This window comes from Aulonocara stuartgranti (genome assembly GCF_965226115.1).
Source record: "Aulonocara stuartgranti genome assembly, chromosome: 6".
Taxonomy (NCBI): Eukaryota; Metazoa; Chordata; class Actinopteri; order Cichliformes; family Cichlidae; genus Aulonocara; species Aulonocara stuartgranti.
In genome coordinates this window covers 32,216,751-32,236,242 of record NC_138944.1, presented here as the reverse complement: position 1 = coordinate 32,236,242, position 19,492 = coordinate 32,216,751, and the positions used below count along the sequence as shown (strand labels likewise).

The 19,492-nt window shown below is 44.6% G+C and overlaps 1 protein-coding gene across 2 annotated transcripts; it reads left to right on the top strand.

Moving 5' to 3' along the window:
* The first annotated feature begins 263 nt into the window (after positions 1-263).
* Positions 264-18,898, top strand: LOC309707705 (calmodulin-regulated spectrin-associated protein 3-like). 2 transcript variants are annotated; one of them, XM_082535187.1, is made up of 19 exons: positions 264-815; positions 5,153-5,430; positions 5,710-5,850; positions 6,680-6,766; positions 6,930-6,965; positions 7,477-7,524; positions 8,466-8,604; positions 8,961-9,100; positions 10,921-11,014; positions 11,111-11,162; positions 11,390-11,451; positions 11,550-11,580; positions 11,756-14,177; positions 14,256-14,377; positions 14,519-14,805; positions 14,892-14,991; positions 15,557-15,666; positions 15,793-15,911; positions 16,424-18,898. In XM_082535187.1, the coding sequence occupies exons 1-19, from the start codon at positions 680-682 to the stop codon at positions 16,748-16,750; spliced, it is 4,731 nt and encodes a 1,576-aa protein (XP_082391313.1). In that variant the 5' UTR covers positions 264-679; the 3' UTR covers positions 16,751-18,898. The 2 variants fall into 2 exon arrangements, with proteins under 2 accessions (XP_082391313.1, XP_082391314.1); XM_082535188.1 differs by lacking the exon at positions 7,477-7,524 and having other exon boundaries at positions 266-815.
* The last annotated feature ends 594 nt before the right edge of the window (positions 18,899-19,492 follow it).

The window sequence follows — 19,492 nt, the reverse complement described above, 5'->3', positions numbered from 1 at the left end:
AGGCTATAGTAAAGCTACTCATTTGTGTGACGCTTGGGTAAAATTTGCAAGAATTTCACGCAAACTTTTCACTTTCTCTTTGAGGTTACTGCGTTAGAATACGGTGTGAAAATGAACGTGAATACGGCTGTAACATGACACAATGTGGAACAAACGAAGCGCAGTGAATACTTTCCAGATGTAGTGAGTGATCGTGTGAGTGATCGAGTTGATGCCTTGCTCAAGGGCGCCGCCGTGTGGAGGAAGGAGGCTGTTACTCGCGTTTATGCCGAGTCTACAGGCTGAAAAGTGGCGTCGGGTAATTCCATCAATGTGCTCTTGTGAACCGGAGCGGAGGTTTGTTAGTGCTGTTTGTGCTGCTGCGGAGAGCATCGCCGATCTGAGAAACATCCTCATTGGCTGATTTGTGACGTTTAGGGGGGCGTGGAGCCGGCTTGGTGGCACCAGTGTGACATTTATTTTTTAAAAGAAACAAATCTGTCAGCAGACCACGTTTCTATTATCAACCCTCTGTTTGTGATAACTGATTTATTATCATTCATTTGTTTGTCTTCAGTCTAAATCGCAGAGCCCTCCTCCGTTTCCCCTCATCCCCCGCCTCCTTCTCCATCCCTCCTCCTCACATTTCCCCGGTGCTGCTGCTGCTGCCTCCGTGTCTTCGGTGCGGTACACCGCAGCCATGGTGGACTCTCCCAGCGCGATGAAGAAGACCTTCTCGGTGCCGGAGATCAAACCGCTGGACCAGTACGACTTCAATCGAGCCAAGATCTGCGCCAGCGTTCGGTGGCTGCTGTCGAAATCCTACGGCTCTGCAGGTACCCTCCAGCCTCTACCCACAGCTGAGGCGCATCTTGGGTGGGGCGCTTAATAATTTATCCCGCTGTATCCCGCTCCATATGCAGCTCCGAGTCCGTCTAACCCCGCTATCTGCCTTCAAAGGAAAGCCCTTCTCCGCGTCATCCATCATTATCATCCTCTGCCCCGACGATGCTCGTGGTCAACCTGGGCCAGCGTCTCCCCCCTCTATCGGGTGTGCAGTTTCCACAGCGCGTGCAGGTTATCATATTAGCCAATTATTTGACGTGAGCACGAGGCTTGTCAGAAGGAATCTCCTCAGTGGTGCGTGATGCGTGGAGGAACCGGACAACAAAGCCTTTGTCAGAGCCGGGCTCAGTCAGGCCTGTGGAGAGATTTGTAACGACGGGCAAATTTATTTGTTGGGTTTTTTTGTGGATTTGGGAAATGTGTATGTATAGCTCATGCGTGGGCCTGCTCTAAATGGGTCAAGACCGCATAATATTTGTGTCACTGTTACGCACGCACGGTGTGGTGAAGGTGACACAGTGGGGCTGCTAAGACAATGGATGGCTTTCTTGCACCACACGCATTCATTCCCTGAAGAAGTTCTGAATAAACCCGGCACAAGTGCCACCTCCTCCCTGCATTAACAGGCCAAAGAATGCAGAGGGTTTCTGAATGCTGTAAGCAGGTGTAGGTGCAGCATCCTGCTGCGTTAAACCACCTCTCACGAAGACCACGTTGTTTAGATTTTGGTTACACTGTGAAAGAAATGTTAGGTCAGCTTTGGTCTTTGTGCACTTTATGCCTGCTCTGTATCGGATGACATCATGCTGCGTGGCTGGGTCTGCAATCAGCAGTTTTGTCATTTGATCAGACCAACCGACCAAAACAAAACCGTATTTGATTTTGAAGCAGTTCAGTATCCTGCCAGCTGCTATTGCTCTGGTTAGTGTTGTGGCTACCTCCGGCCTCCTGTTAGCATGATAAATGTGACAAGACCCAATCTCACATAATGTGCATGTAGGAAGGTTCAGACTGTGCTGGCTAATGCAGTGATGTCACACAGCAGGCTAACTAAGCAGTAGTAAACCTGCGCATGTAATAATCCAGGTTATCTGCTGCAGTAATGGCTTTAGACAGAATTTCATATCACATTTGTGTCTGGCCTCCCCGTCAGTGCAGGACAGCAGAGAGGAGGAGAGATGAGCTGTAAGCCTCTCAGCAGGGAGGCTTCATTGTTATCCGTCAACTGGAAAATGTCCACTGGGGTGTCTTGTCGAATTTTTAATGGAAGCCCCGAAGAAAATGGCACTAATAAAGCCGCACATGAGATTCATGCACCGGTCACAGTCCTCACACTGACGAGGTTTATTATTCCACCCAAACAGTGGACAGGACCGCAGAGAGCTGTTATCTAATGATTGTGTCACTTTAAAACAAACAGAGACATTATGAAACCAGTTGTATTTTTTTCTTGGTATCATGTGGTTTCCAAGTCAAGTTAGGTAATAGTCTTCTAGTAAAGACTCCGTGACCTTTATTTAACCAGGAAATGACCTCACTGAGAGTCAGTCCTCTTTGGCAGGATTGTCCTGTCTGAGCAGGAGTCACGCATCATCAATAAAATATTTCTAACTCACGAGAAGTGACAAACCGAGAGTCACCACATGCGTATGTGTTCACATCAGTTTTAGCTCTGTGTTTGGTCTACACCAACTAGAACTGAACCACCTTCTGTGAGTGCTGGGGATTTAGCAACCATTCAACTTTTTCAGATGCAACCCAAAATAATGTTGACTTAAATTTATGTCCTGAAAGACATTCATAGGTTTCCCTGGTAGTAAGGAAATCATCAATTTCAGCAAATGTAACCCTGAAATGATGAGTGGACTTTAACTCAACATGAATTTAAATTTGTCTAAACAGAGGAACCATTTGAATTCAAGCACATTAGTACCTTCTCTCAGTTTTCAAGCTTATATGTTACAAATTCCCATTTTAACTCGTGGAATATTCTGCTTTTCTTTGATAGAACAGGATGTTTTTCATGTTCTGGGATAATGGTTGCACAAGGAAACAATCTGAAGAGTCTGAAGAGTCTGAGATTGGCTCTGGAAATCTATCCTGGACATTGTTCATTGTTTTTAGAATGATTAGCAGGTCAATCCATGGAGAAAATAATCCATATCTGCTTCCCTAAACACGTGTTTGCACTGTGGTAGAAAGATTTAAATGGATAGCTCCACAGTCCTGTTTGTAATGTTCCCTACTCTGCAGTCCAGTCTCATTGCCTCAGCTGTGATTGGGACAAATGGCCACTTTCCATTTTCATCGTTCCCATAGTGACCGAAGTCCTGTTTCCTCCCAGCTCTCTTTACAGAGTCTGAAAGGCAAAGGGGTCCAACCCCAAAAACAGTGCGCGTGTGTCACACTGCACTGCAGTGTGTGCTCAGTGTAATCGATGTGCTCGTCAAATCTTTTGTCTCCTCTCCTCAGAGAAATGGGCCACAGCATAGGAAGGAGGAGTTTCAGTTACATAAGTAAGCCTTACGACAGTGGAGAGTAGTTGTGGCGCTCATTGCGGGTCACTCTGAAAATGTGTGTGGACGGATCAAGAAGTGAGGGGGTAGAAAATAATGGCAGAGACTTAAAGAGATCAGGGACTGACTGCAGAGTGAACGGAAGTCATGCGAGCTCTGAGAGTTCCTTCAAATCTACTCCAGTCTTCCAGATCATGCCAAGTTGGAATATGGGTCAGTCAGGGAATTGTGTGTTTTTGTGGTCACAGTGTGTATGTGTCTATGAACTGACCAACTCCTAGCGGACTGGACATGTTCACAAACACACACTCTCTTGTCTGGGTAACCTAGCTGAGCTGTACATGAAGATGATGACATTATTGCCTCCTGCAGTCAGATTCTGTAGCTTTCCGTCACAGATTTCCATTGTGGGAATACGTCTTCAGTGTGTTCCATAAGTTATTTATATTTTTCCACAGTTTATGTGACAAGGCTGGCTGCAAACAGCCTGTGTGACTGCTGCGGCCTTTATTTTACATTGGGCAGTGTTTTCATAAAGCCTTTCTCTGCATCAGAATTCCATCTGGCAGTTTTTACCGTTCCCAGAGCACAGCACAGGAAAGCTCAGTGTTTTCTCCTCATATATATCGGCTCACATGCACCTAAGAGATGTAGCTCTTGTATAAAGTGGACAAGTTCTTATTCTCAATGATCTCGGCTTGGAGATAATAGATGAGTGTACAGCTTGCACCATTCAGTGACCGTCCTTTGAATTTCTAAACACAGTTGTATCTTTTGCATCTAGCGTCGTTTCTTTAAGCATAAGCATTGTTGCAGATCAGGTACACCCTTTCATGGAAACGGCATTCCCTGTTGGCTGTGGCCTCTTTCAGCAGGATAAAGGATCTGTTGACAACAACATGGTGCCAGATACCACAGCACACCTTCAGTGGTCCATGCCTCAAAAGGTCGGGGCTGTTTTTCCAGCAAAAGGGGAACAACACCTTATTGGACACGTGGTCATGATGTAATGCCTGATCGGTGTGTAAAGAGGAGCTAGAAGTTGGTGCTTTAATCTCAAACCTCTTTTTCAAAAGCTGCTACTGGTCAAACTGGCAGTTAAAAATATTTCATAAAGAATTTTTCTCTTTACCTTTGCATGCTAGCAGCATCCATTAAGCTAATATGCTAATTGTAAGAAGATTTAAGGTCAGATTTACTGAACAGGCCAAAATAGCGTGGAAGTCAAATCTCAAATACGTTTTTTTCTATGCTTTTTAACTAGCTTTCATACTCCATTGGATGTATCAGCAAAGAACTTCGGGTTAGTATCTTGCCCAAGGATATTTGGCATGCAGACTGAAGGGAGCCAGGGATCAAACTACCAACCTTCCAATCAGCAGATGACCTGCTCTACCTCCTTAGCTACAGCTACCTTGTAATAGGTGTGATTCAGTGTTAAATATCTGTACAATTAAGAATATCTGCTTGATTTAAATAGTCCCTTCTCTATATTTTGTGCCTTGAAAGAGTAACTTCCAGAATCACAAATGCGACAGGGTCAGTTGCAAAAAGCTCTACGTTCCCACCTCTTGTCACTGTGCTCTCTTAGTAAATTCCAACAAAAACCCAGTTTGTGATGGAACAGTGTGTTAGTAAATCTGGCCTGTGAAGTGAGCTCTGACCACCATGTGAATGAGAGCGAGGCAGGTGATCCACTGTGGTGACCCCTAAAGAGAGCAGCCAACAGGAGAAGACCTGTTGGCTGCTAATATTTGCTAATATGGACTCTTCTTCCAAAAACCAAAGTGAGAATGTCCTTTTCTTTTCAGAGAACGTTCCGGTGGAGTTGCGCGATCCGCTCTATAAGGACCAGTATGAACAAGAGCACCTCAAGCCGGCTGTCTCCAAGCTGCTTCTCTCCCCGGAGATCTACTGCAGAGCTCAGGCACTGCTTGCCCAGGCACACGGGGTCTCTCAGCCAGCATCGCAGGGGTCTCCAGCTGATAACTCTGCCCTCCTGCAGTTCCTCATTAAGAAAGGTTTCGCTCCGAAGGTCCAGGATGCCGATGTCACAGAGGAGGACCTTAGCAGTAGCCCTATTAAAACGGTGTGTGTTGTGTATTTGTATGATGGCGTATTTTCTACTTTAAATTCAACCTGCAAGTGGTTGAATGCTTTCAGCATCTCAGGTAGCATTTGAATAGTCACTTAAATACAATTTAAAAACATTTTTTATAGGAGGTTTCCAATGTAAGATTGGATCATTTACAGGAAGGAAAAGAGTCAGATCTTCAGACTGGCCTTTCCAACTGTGCCAACATTTCAGTCTCAGTCATACCAGCTACTCAGGTGCTTAAATGGTCCTTCTTCTCCCTGATTGGTGCAGAAAGCCCACCTCGCCCTTATTGACTCGCTGATGTCACTGGCTACCAAAGAGACGGTGGGTCAGGTGAAAATGGCGGTGGAGGCGGAGCAGATGGGTGTTGGAGCGCCGTGGGAGAATGGACTGCTCTTCTGGGTCAACAGGGTGAGAACACAACATCGGTGATTTCTGCTGGTCTCAGCAGATTCAACTTCTGTCCCAGTTCATGGTTTTTATTGGTTTAAAGCCTTAGATTAAGTTATCACACATAACACAACATCACTGACAGGACTAGTCCTGAGAATCTGAATGCTGAAATACCACAGACTCTGCATTGTCTCCAGTGGCAACCTGAGGTTAGCTCCAAAAGCGAATCAATCCACACCGACTGTTAAAATGTCCAGCTTTACAACAAAAATAAACACGTTTACAACCTGACACAAAGAAGCGTTGGTCTTTGTAGCAGAGAAGACATAAAAAAACCTCACTAGATGAAATTGTATTGAGATTCAAAGTTATGCAGATTTACATGACCATTTCATCCTCAGATGGATGCTGTCAAGAGACGGACATAACTACTATGATGACAACCACTGGTTTCTACTGGTTTAAAGCATCACTATTTCCACAATCACTGAATGGTGTTTTGATTCTGGGCGTGACAAGAGAGGGGAGGACGACGTGTCAATCACATGTTGTTAGCCTGTGAACGTATCTTGGATAATTGTTGTTTCTGACTCGTGGAATGAACGAATCTTGTAAAATGGGCAGACTTGTTTACAGTCCATGATGTCCCCCATCTCTCACGCCATGACAGCTGGGATAGTGAAACTTGCTAATTAAGCTAAAGAAATTATCATTATAATTTCATTATCAGCTAATGCTAGCACGTTAGCTAGCATTGGCTAAGAAACATTTTATTTCTTGTGATAAAACATTGTAACTTTGAAATCATGTGAGTTCTACTGTAATAGTGTTTGTCTTACATTTGCAGTTGAACCAGAAGCTAAGAGAAAGCACAGAAGAAGAAGAGCCGCCTAAGTCACAGAATTGCACAGACTTGCAGCCTGTTCAGGACTCGGTAAAATACCGCCAACAAACACATAAATACTCACATGCTTGATGACTTGTAATAAAGCATGTATGTGCCTCATTGCTATGTTGCTGCAGCTTCAAACATTGACCTTGCCCTTCTTCTGTTTTCTCCCCTCGGTTTGTTTCTGTCACTCCTTGATCTCTGGCAGTGTCAGTCCACCCGGTGGTACTGGAAACTAGTCCCCGTAAGTGTACTCTTCTCTTCTCTGTTGTCCTCTTTGTCTGTCCATCTGCTACGGCTGACATTATTGTGCCTGCTGGAAATGCCCACACATACCTTTTACCTGTCTCCTCATAAAAAGTGTCCAGTAGACTTATCTTAATACCAGCTGACCGATCTGTTGCCCCATTATGTCCCGAAACTCCTTATTATTGTCAACTGATGCTGTTTTGGACACTGGGTGTTTCTGACGTTGCTACATTCAGTCATCAGTTTCATCTCAAAATGAGCCAGATTTTTAGAGGCGAGGTGGAGGAGGAGTTGCTGAAGAAGGAGGCGACAGAGGTGAAGTGACCTTTATTAAGTGGTTATTAAAAGACATCTGTGCTCCCTTGGTTTGTCCCCTTCCTCTCCTCCTCCTCCATCGCTCTGTCCTCTCCCCCCTGAGCAGACGTTTTTTGGTGTGGCGGTTCCCATGATGAGCGGCCCCCTTGTCATTTATGCTTGTTTCCCTCTCTCTGCCATCCCCCATCCAGCATGCTATCGCTTTTTGTTTGAAGGAGTCGGGGAATAAGCCGCCAGTGGTAACGTATAACACCTCGCTCTTCTCTCACCCTCTCCCCCCACCCCCGCTTCCCGTACCATTGCACTCGACTGACCGACAAACCGACCAATCGCCACACCTCACCTACCACGCTGTCGACCAGTGACTGACCGTACAGCTGACTGCGAGCTAACCACCACTCCAACCTCGAGGCTGGATGGATCACTTTAAAACTCATTAGCCTTTAACACAACTTCTCCATAGTTATCGTTGTGTGTTACAGAGCCTTGTTATAGGAGGCACGGCGCCACTGCGTGCTACCCTTTGAAGCTGAACGCGCCTTCTTTGTCCTGCTCCAACAAGGCTGTGGAACAGTCAGCTTACGTTACAGATGCCTTGTTTTTGGGTTTGTTTATCTCATGTGGACGTCAAAGACTGATGCGGCGTCTGAGCTGCGAGACTCACCTTTTCTTTTTCTTCTTTTACTTTTTTCATTTAATCAATGCCAATTAGAAGCAAAGGCTCACAGTGTCATCAGTGCCCATTACCACTGCATGGACACCGAAAAACAAACATCCTCCTTTTCACGTCTTTCTTTCAGTCTTTTTTCTTTGTTTGCAATGTCCCTTTTTAACTGTTGCACTGCACCTTCTGGTTGCTGTGTCTATATGTGTACAAACTTGAGGCATCATTGGTCTTGTGCTTTGTTTCTATGGGCTTTTCTTCTCTTTGCAGTTTTTCCTGGCGTTTGGCTGGCTTCACACTTTAAGTCAATGCTTTTGTTTCTTGTCTGACGGAAACACAACGCTGGCTGATTTTATATTTCCTTTGCTACTTCTGAGTCTCTCTCTGAATCCCTTTAAAAACAACCCGTTTCCCTGCCTGTATACTCTTAGTCTCACTTATTTTATTTTTTTTGCAAAACGTTCTTTTTCCCCCCTATGTCAATTTTCTTCTCCTTCCCTCTCTTTTCTTATCCAGATCCGCTATAGGAAGGACAAAGTGCAGTCTAAGTTGACTCCCACTTTCCCTCTGGTTTCTGCGGTCAAAGATCTGTCTAACGGCTGCGCAATAGCTGCTGTGCTGCACTATTACTGCCCCAGCTTGCTGCCTCTAGAGGGTACACGTTAACTCAGACACTAACACACATTCATAGATGTGCATAGATGTACAGATAGGATGATGAAATATTTATATTTAGTTAATGTGCGCTTCAAAATACTCAACAGCTTTAGTGATAGGGCTGTAATTTAAAATACAATTTCCTGTAAATGTTGCTTGTTAATGCATTTCGTGTAACTTTTAGTACATCAGTATAGTCACAAAACGCAATAGTGCCTCTCATGTTCTCTATTTAGATTTTGCCTTTAAAAAAAGCATCTTTTATCTTGATTTGAAGCAAATATATTTAAAGTTCTTTGACAAACATCTGGAAGCAGCATTGTTCCATTGTTTTTCATTGTTTACTCCTTCCAGATGTGTGTCTGAAGGATACCATGTCAGTAGCTGACTCTCTCTACAACCTGCAGCTGATCAAAGAGTTCTGTGAGAGCAGCTTGCAGAGCTGCTGCCCCCTTGCTGTGGAGGATATGCTCTACGCGCCACTGACTCTGCATGTAAGCGTCACGGTCTCTGACATTAAACTGTTGTTAGTTAACAGAGAAACTTTGTATGGGTGTTTACTCCTAACTTAATCCTTTCTATAGGCTGAAAAATGTTTGTGGTCTGAATGTAAACCAGTTGGTTTCAATTTAAACCACTAGAGGGCAACAGAAGCCAGCTTTTAGAGCGAAAAGGTATAACATTATGACCACTGACAGGTGAAGTGAATTAAACCGATCGTCTCTTCATCATAGCGTGAGTTGGTGGGATATACTAGAGAGGAAGTAAAGACTTTGGCTTCAAAGTTAATGGGTTAGCAAGAGAAAAATGGGCAAGGGTACAGATTTGAGCGAAGGGCTATATTGTGATGGCTGCATGATTGGGCCATAGCGTCTGCTAAACTTTAAAAAGGGTTTAAAAAGCATCTAAATTCATGTTGGGTGTTTCTAGTCTGCAGTGATCAGTATCTGTCAAAATGTGTGAACCAGCAACAGGGTCATGGGCGGCCAAGGCCACCTGATGCATGTGAAGAGTGAAGGCTGGTCTGTGTGGTCTGATCCAACAGACGAACTATTGTAGGTCAGGTGGTAGAGTGGATCACCTACTAACTGGAAGGTTGTTGGTTCGATCTGCTACAGTCTGCATGCCTAATATCAGATAGAGTAGAAAAGCACTGTATAAGAACCAGTCCATTACGAAATTGCCAAATAACTTTCTGCTGGTTCTGATGGTAAAATGGCCTGTATTTGTATAGTGCTTTTCTAGTCCCTAAGGACCCCAAAGCGCTTTACACAACCTCTCATCCACCCATTCACACACACATTCACACACTGGTGATGGCAGCTACATTGTAGCCACAGCCACCCTGGGGCGCACTGACAGAGGCGAGGCTGCCGGACACTGGCGCCACCGGGCCCTCTGACCACCACCAGTAGGCAACGGGTGAAGTGTCTTGCCCAAGGACACAACGACCGAGACTGTCCAAGCCGGGGCTCGAACCGGCAACCTTCCGATTACAAGGCGAACTCCCAACTCTTAAGCCACAATCGCCCTGATAGAAAGGTGTCAGGGTACAGACTTCATCACAGTTTGTTGTGTATGCGGCTGCATAGCTGCAGACCAGTCAGGGTCGCTGTACACCACTGAGAGCACCAACAATGAACACATGAACATCAGAACTGGACCATGGAGCAATGGTAGAATATGGCTTGGTCTGATGAATCACGTTTTCTTTTATATCAAGTGGATGATGGTGTGTGAGGGAAGAAGCCAAGCCGGCAGAGGCAACGTGATGCTTTGAGCAACGTTCTGCTGGGAAACCTTTGGTCCTAACATCCATGTGGATGTTACTTTGACTCGTACCAGGTACCTAAGCATTGTAGCATGACATTACCTGATGGCCTGTCACAAAAATGATTCAGGAATGGCTGGAGGCACACAGCAGTGAGTTTGAGGTGTTGACTTGGCCTCCAAATTCCCCAGATCTCAGTCCAATCAAGCTCCTGTGGGATGTGCTGGACAAACAAGTCTGATCCATGGAGGCACATTGCAACTTACATGAGTAAAAGGATCTGTTGCTAACATCTTGGTGCAGATACCACAGCTTCAGGGGCCTAGTAGAGTCCGTGCCTCAACAAGTCAGGGCTGTTTTGGCAGCAAAGCGGAACAACACCATACTGGGCAGGTGGTCATAATGTTATGTCTGAAAGGTCTATCTTATCGTTATAGTAATATAGTTATCTTGAATCTGAGGCGTGACATTAAAGCAATGTATTCAGTGCTGATGCTGTCTTCATAATGTCCATATGTCACGCTAACACACTCTTTTCCTCAGCTTAACATCATGAGCTTCATAGCAGAGCTGCTGGAGTGGTTTGAGATCAAGAAACCTGATTTTGTCCAGCCCGTACAGCCCATTGACCTCACAGGTTTGTGACTTCACCACGTTAATAAGAACTTCTTTGCTTTACTGGCTTTGTGCACATTTGTTCACTGACTGTAACACTGCATTCTGTACCTTTCAGATGTCTCAGGGTTAACTGACTGTATTAGTCCCGTCACTGGTAACAGCAACAGGTACCAGCATGCCACACATACAAGTACATATACAAAAAGTGGTTAGAAATATTATTTAAAAAAAGACCAGTCACTAAACCCAAATTACTACAGGGTAGGAAATAACACTCAACTGAAATAAATCTGAATACAGTCAAACAGGACCTAATCAAGCCATTTGTTGAGTCAAACAGATGGGCCACAGACAAAAATTGGCTGTGTTGTGTAACACTGTTGTCCCTTTTCAGCGGTTCTCCTTCTTTCATCTTTAAACAACCATTTGTACCCATCTCCTCTCCAGTTTCACCAGGTAACAGTTACTGGGCACGCATCTTTTATGCCTATTGCTATTTTGCATTTGCGTGCAATTAGCCGTTGTGTGAGACTTATGAGTTATTTTCTTTGCAGAAAACAAAAGCTGGACAAAGAAACAAATCAGGTAGATATCCTTAAACCCTTTATGTGGTTTCTATCGTAAGTGTTGTGTTGCTCTCATATTTTATCTTAATTTTTTTAATCTTCTTACTTTGGCTTCCGTGGACTCTGCTTTTCCATACTTGTTGGTGCAACTCATCCATTTATCCATCATTCCGTTGTCACCCACCTCTCTGCAGTCGTCCTCTGTCAGCAGTGACTTTCAGCATCCCATTTGGCCTGGACAGTGATGTTGACATTGTCATGGGAAACCCAATAGATTCTGTCTTTCGCTCCGTCAGCACTGACAGCCTCGCCACCGCCATCCCGGCAATGACGTCCCCGATGACATCAGCAGGGATGACTCGTGTCCCGTACAGCCCTCCGGAGGATCTCAGCCACCTGGTCAGCGCTTCAGCCCCATCGCAGCGCTCTTCCTGGGGTCCATATGCACACACTGCACAAATGGGAGAGCTGCCGACCATTGAGGAGGCGATGCAGGTCGTCCATAGACCGGGCAGCAAAGACCAGAAGAAGGGAAGGGTACCTGAGAAAGGTGGGAAAGGAGCTTTGGCAGACAGGCCAGAGCCCAGGTTACGTCCTGAAGGAGCTCCAGCAGGTTTCTTTTTGCACTCGCCTGAAGAGGATAATCCCCAGCTCAGCAGCTCTGCTCCGTGTCGCTCCGGAATCCTCTACCGGCCAGTTGGAGGAGAAGTGGGCGGCAATGAAAGGCAAGGAAGGAGAGAAAGCCGGGAGAGGTCAGGACGTTCTGATATGTCACGTGATGACGACTCTGTACTGCGAGATGGCAGCGTCGACTCCTCGGAAGCATCGGACGATATGCCCAGAAACGCCCCGGGTAACATACGACCCAGTAGCGGTCGTCAGGGAAACCACAGCACCAGCAACAGTCCACGCATGACGAGCTTTGCTGAGCGACGAGACAACCGAAGAAGACACCCTGCTGCTACTGGGGAAGAGTCGGCTTCTGCTCAGACTCCAACAACCCCAGCAACTCCAAACACACCCTCCACCCCAGCAGGTGCAGTAGGGTGCCAGGACAGCCCAGGTCCCAGAGGTCCGGAACCTGGCTCTGAGGCCTGGGAACTGGGAGTTCGTCTTGAGGAAAAACGCAAAAGCATCGAAGCTCAAAAAAGACGTATCGAAGCTATTTTTGCCAAGCACAGGCAGCGGCTTGGAAAAACTGCTTTCCTTCAACTGAAAAGAGAGCAAGGAGAAGGAGGAGGTGAGGCAGCGGATGATAATCTGACCCTTGATGAGCGTCTCACTCGCATGGAGGAACAACTGAAACAGGAGGAGGAGAAAGAAAAGCCATCTGTTTCCAATCCTCCGCGGTTAGAGAAACAGGTCACATTCTCTATTGAAAGTAAGAAAGGATCAGAGATAGAAAAAGGAACAGAGAAAGTGGGGGAAGCCGTTTTAGTGGAATACAACGAGGTGGTGCAGAAACTCAGTGAGGCTCTGCAGTCGCTACAGAAGGACATGCAGAAACTTACCGAGCAGCAACAGCAACTCATGAGCAACCAAAGACCCAAAAATATGCTCAGAACAACTCCAAAATCAACAACTAGAAGTAATACCAAAACACCATCCAAAACCCCTCCTCACACTCCAACAAAAACACCACCAAGAACTCCGACAAAAACCCCAACCAGGACTACCAGTAAAGCTTGGGTGATTCCTGCTGGTTCCAATGCTCCATCTGCTTCTTCCCCATCACGCCGGTCTCATCTTGTTTCCTCTTCCACATCACCAAAAACTATTATATCTTCCTCCTGCCCAGCTTCTCGCACTAAGAGTCAGTCCACTCCCCGTAGCCCCAAACACCATCCACGTATCCAACACCAGCCTCACCCACGGCCTTCCGAACTTAAATTCCCTCCGCTCAATCGCGTCTTGACACCAACCCAAACTGTGGACACACTCCCACACCTGCGGCGCGTGTCGCCCAGCAAGTGTCAGGTACAGACCTCTTCTTCCTTCCGTATCGGTGGACCCCGGACTCCCCAGGAGTCTCCCCAGGCTACCCAGCAGCCACAGGCCGCTGAGAGCACCTCGGACACAGGCTCAAGTGAAACACCCACCCAGTTTAGCCTGGAGTTGGAGCAGGAAGACACAGGGGTCATTGGAGGGTTGCCGCAACCCAGGCAAGATCGTCTAAGAGCTGCTGGAGGGAGCAGCTCTGGTGCTCCTTCTGAGTGCTCATTTGAAAGTGAGACTTTGTCCATGTCTGCTGCGTACAGCACAGGAGGTGAAGGAGGAAGAGCCGCGGGTGCGGGAAAGCAATGCAGCCTGATTGAAGTATCATTATCATCTCTTGGGGGACCAGAGGGGGGAAGCGATGAACCAACTGATGAGGGGCAGGAGTTCTCCTCCGATTCCATGAGCGACCACACAGAATCCGCTGTGGAACCTGCAGAACGACTCCCTGCCGAACCTTTGGATCCAATAGAGCGACTAAATTTGGCAATAGAAGACAGCGATGTGCCAAAAGAACAAATTGGATCGAAAGGCGGACATGCAAGAGAGGCGGAGATGTTAGAACCAGGTGAAGAGCAGAACGAAGTGGGAGCCAAAGGAGGAATTGGATTTTTTTTCAAGGTGAGTTCTTGCAAAAGAGAATGGACAAGGAAAAGTGTATTTTGGATGCACATGAATTACATGCTTCTTTGTTTGTAGGACGAGGTTCACAGTGAAGGGGAGATGGCTCAACGTAGAGCGGTACTGTTAGAACGACAGCAGAAGAGAACAGAGGAACTAAAGAAGAGGAGACAGTGGAATGAGCAAGAAAGGGAAATCAGGTAGTGTTTCTATAAATTTGTGAAAGCAACTATACAAAGTAAATCCCCACAGATTTGCTTTTCTTGAATTTGTTGATTAACAAGTCCAAATTTGAGCTGCACGTGTGTAAAATTAACCTAAATTTGTTTGGTTGGGTTTAGACTAGCATCCTCAGAAAAAAAAGCGGCATCACCTTCCAGCACACCTCCTGCAGCCACGACCTCACCTTCTCCTACACCTCCGGCTACTCCAGCTCGCCGTGGAGATTTTACACGGGGGGAGTACGCATGGCGGCAACAACTCAGACTCATGGAGGACCTGGACAAAGTTCTTAAGCAAAAATCGACTAACCAAGGACGAACTTCCACTAAGAAAAGCCGCTCCCGGCCTCGCAGCATGACCAGAGAGGAAACGCAGCTATCTCTGAGTCCCGCCAAGGGAGCGACTGGTAAAGCCAAAATAGTTTCGAAAAAAGTATTTCTACACTATTTGAATGACTGAAATATTTTTATGTTCTACCATTTGCTTCCCCAGGTACTAAGTTGACCAGAGTCTATTCTCACTCCTCACTCAACCTGGCAGCCACAGACGAACCAGGAAACAATGGTGGTGACCCCACAAAGAGACTCCGCAGGTACACTGCTGCATTGTCAGGTCGCAGCAGCACAAGCATAGCTTAAGAAATTGCAGCATTGGTTAGTTGGCCAGGTGTTTGCATCCGAGTGAAATATCAGAAATTCCAGTGATAAAGTTAGAAAGTCAGAAAAAATAGGATTTGTTTTTGTTCTTATTAACTTAAATATTGATACCTACCTTTGAGTTATTTAACTTACTAACTCAAAATTTTCAGAAAAGAAAATTCTGGTTGTGGATTGCAGATTTATTTATAGTTTTTCAATAATTTAGTTTGTTTCTATCCTCTATGTTCAATACATTGCTCCAATCCATCAGGAAGTAGCCGGCATGCTAGAAAATATACTACCTGTACTTCCTGATGCTGGCAAATCTGTTGACATCAATAATGCAACAATTTGTTGTTTTTTCACGAGCGTCTTATAGGGCAGTTTATCAACACAGCGAGATTTTAAATACAGTATCAACATTCATATTGATACTAACGATATTTGGATCAATCTGCCTACCTCTGCTGTCTATTATGATGTCATAATGCGACCAGGGCACTCTTGGTTTCTCTGCAGCACCCGCCCTGATTCACCTTCAGGTTGTGTAACACCAAGCAGACTGACAAATGGAGAGAAGGACTCGGAGAGTGGTTCAAATGGAACTTCACCTGCCCCAGAATACTCAGGTACAACGTTAAGCAGGTCCAACGCGATCACTCGGTTCCTTTGTACTTGTAAGCAATAGCCAAGTGCTTTCAGCTGTAGTTGGTCTGCAAAAACCAGCGTGTCTGTTTTGTTTTTTTACATTTCAGGTCCAAAACTCTTCAAGGAACCAAGTTTCAAGTCCAATAAATTCATCATTCACAACGCGCTCTCTCGCTGCTGCCTCGCAGGGAAGGTCAACGAGTCTCAAAAAAACAAGATTGTTGAGGTAGAGGACTCATTTTACTTCACTTTTAATCAAGCTCATTGTGAATTCTGCTATTTCTGTAACTGTAGGCGCCATATTTATTAAAATCACCCATAATCCTTCACGTCCTTTTTTGAAGCATAAACATTGTGCTGTTTTTTACATTTTACTTTACTAACACAAACATTTTCATTATGGTGATCTGGTTTTGAAGCCTTAACAAAATAAATCTGCTTTTCATTCACATATAGAGAGTAGAATAACAGAATTATCTCCTGAAGCTGAATATCAGTAGCTCAGTGACTTACTGAGGTTGCTACACTGAGGTGAGAAGAAATGACACTTTATTAATTCTGTTAGTGGTGGCAGGCCATAAATAATGCATTTTAAAGGTAGGAGCGAGGGCCGTGTAAAATCTGACCGATGTCTGTGATCAGCCCCCGGGCCAGACTTTAGACATGCCTGGTGTAGACCATACTCACAGATGCAACATGTGCTTACTGCATCTTTTATTCATGTTTTTCCAACTTCAGGAAATGGAGAAGAGTCCTGCCAACCACTTCCTCATCCTCTTCCGCGATTCCAGCTGCCAGTTTCGAGGCGTTTACACCATGAACCCTGACACCCAGGAGCTTGCGCGATTGGCTGGGGTGGGCCCACGGACGGTTAGCTCCATTCAGGTGGAGTCCATCTACAAATACAGCTCAGACAGGAAGCAGTTTAGTGCCATCCCCTCTAAAACGATGGGCATGAGCGTGGACGCCTTCACCATCCCCAGCCATCTCTGGCAAGGAGGAGGAGCGGGAGGTGGAGGAAGCAGGAGAGCAAGTGTTACTAAGAAGGCTGTCACTTCCAAGTGAGATCCAGTACACACAGTGGCACATGGATGATGAAAACACTCTAAATACACTGTAATTACAGTCAAACTGAAGTGAAACACAAAAAACATACGTGCACACTGACAGGCCTGTAAAAAACACCTTACCTCTGTTGGCCTCAGATTTTACAAGAAATAGAAAAAAAGAAATTGGAGCGATTTGTACTCCCCTTCATGTGCACGAAAGTGTCAACAGCACAACTTTGAGACAGGAGCAGCACACTGACACAGAGGAAGGTTTTGTAATTACTCAAGGATTAGTTACTTTTAAAAAGTCTCCTTACGTACACTTTCATTGTTTGAAAATACAAACATGTTTTTTTCTTTTGAAAGAAAATAGTTGTTTCCTGAAAAACTTCATGAAATTACCGATTGCTAGCCAGTCCTCCCCTTAAGTAAAACACCAGTTTTTTACACAAAGCCAAACGACAGAGAAAATGCCTTCACGTCAGAGTGTCTGACGGGACCTTCGTTGTGTATGACGTTAATTCTACCAGTAACTCTTAGTGGGTGGATAAAGCACATTTGTTTTGCAAGATGAAAGATAGCCATAACCATGTGATACATATAGCAGAGGCGAGCTTTTTCTTTTGGACATCTGTAAATGTGTAGCGGTTCTCAGAGATGATTACCACAGCATGAATGGTTATTTACTGTACGTGGTATAAGCTTATTTCAAAATAAGATCACAGTGGAAACTTGTGGTTTTGATGAAACTATATTGATGGTATGTGAGCATTAGATGCCAATTTAAACAACTTTTGTATACTTGGACTTATCAAATCTTGAGAATGACGTGTCATAAACAAGCTTATGTCTAGAAGTACCTGAATTGTTGTGCTCTTGGGAAGAGATTGATACAGACTGGAGTTCCAAGCGTTGCCATCTTTGTATTCCCTAATGAATCTTTCATTAAAATAAAGAAAATCTTTCACATTTGTGAAACTAACAATAAACTGGAGACCATTTTGCAACTAGATCACATCAGCTGCCACACATTCTGACACCCAACGCATAAAGAAATGCATAAAGCCTAAATAACAAAAAAATGAAATTGCTTACAAATCGTGGGTTGCATTGCATAAGCTCATCTATAAATTATGCTCTTTGAACTGTGTTGGAAGCAAAATATTTTCTAGGTTGATGTAGACCTTGAACTTCTCAACAGTTCAGAGCCTCTGTCATATTTTCTGTTCTTTTCTATTCTATTCTATTCTTTCTTTATTTTTTGTTTCATAATGTGGCAGGTCTGGACTGCAGGCAGGCCAGCTAAGCCACCTGAACTTCTACCGTGGAGCCATGCTTTATTAATGCAATCGGACCACTCTTTGACTGAGAAACTCTAAGGTCTTTCTTGAAAATGGGGAAAAGGTCTGTATATATCATTCAGCTTTAATGGAGCCCACACAGATGTGTCCCATTTCTTTTGTTTAAAAAAAAAAAACAACAAAAATTTCCCAGTATTAATTTAAAAATAAACATTTTTTAAACCCCATTTTAAATATTTGATGCTTAATAAAATAAAACAAGTGTAAGGCCGGTGGCCAGACCACACCACACTTCATTTTCCTTGTCCCTCCATAGTTAACACAATTACATGGACATTAGAAGACAGAAACCTGGTCAGTGACTCAGGGAAACGATTGAACACTGCGAGAATGAACATAGCAGAGCAATTTTGCTACATAGCAAAGAAACAACAGTGAAACGCACTATTTGCAAGATGACACCGTTGCTTTAAATATTTACCTGCTGTTCATAATATTAAAGAAGGAACTCGTGTCTTGTTTTATGAGAAGGACAAGTGAATTACCTTTTGCTGGTTTTACACCACACGTGGTCTGTCATATTCAAAGATGGCCAGCAGTCATTTCATTATAATGACACACCTTCTGCAGTAGAAACTTCCCATTGCAGCAAAAAAGGAAAATCTCTATACAGTTGATGAATGTCACAGGGCAGTATGTTTAAGCACCAAAACACCTAAAAAGATTCATTAGGGATTCAAAAGCATTTGTTAAGGTGAAGTCAGAATGGACTGAATGTTACTGAAACGGTTCTCTGCTCTTGGTTGAGTGCACACAGTGAAACTGGTCTCTTTCAAACCAGCATACATGTATGAAATAACAAACTGGATTAAACTCCACTGATCAAACTTTTCATTGTTGTCGTTTCTCACACTTACAGCATGTGACCTCATCTTACTGAGAAGACAAGATCATTTCATATAACTGACCTAAAGTCGCTTATTGGCTCTTTTAGAGCCTCGCTATTGGCTAGGCCAGCCATTAGCAACCTTCAGCTTCAAAAGCGCTGTTGTGGCTCCTTCCAAATGAAGGGAGAAAAAGAGCAGCAATCTCGGGTAACAAGGATGTTACATGTAATTAGGACAGGATAGATTAATGTACATGTATTAATGATACATAGTAAATGTATAAATAGGCTTACGGTTACGGTACAGTGGCTCGTGAGCCGCAGGTTGCCAACCTCAGTGCTTGGCTTTGACGTGGGAATCACCAAACACCCCATGATATGATATTATCACAATACATTGCTAACGATATAATACTATTCTCATTCATTCATAAAATTCTCATTCACTGCTTATTTTCCTCCACAAATATTGACAAAGTTGCTACAGGGCTGCAGGTGCGCTCCAGCCTTGCTTTTTTATAGGTTTTGATCCATTTCTCCTGGTTGCAAGGGAGATGCCGTTCCATGTGAA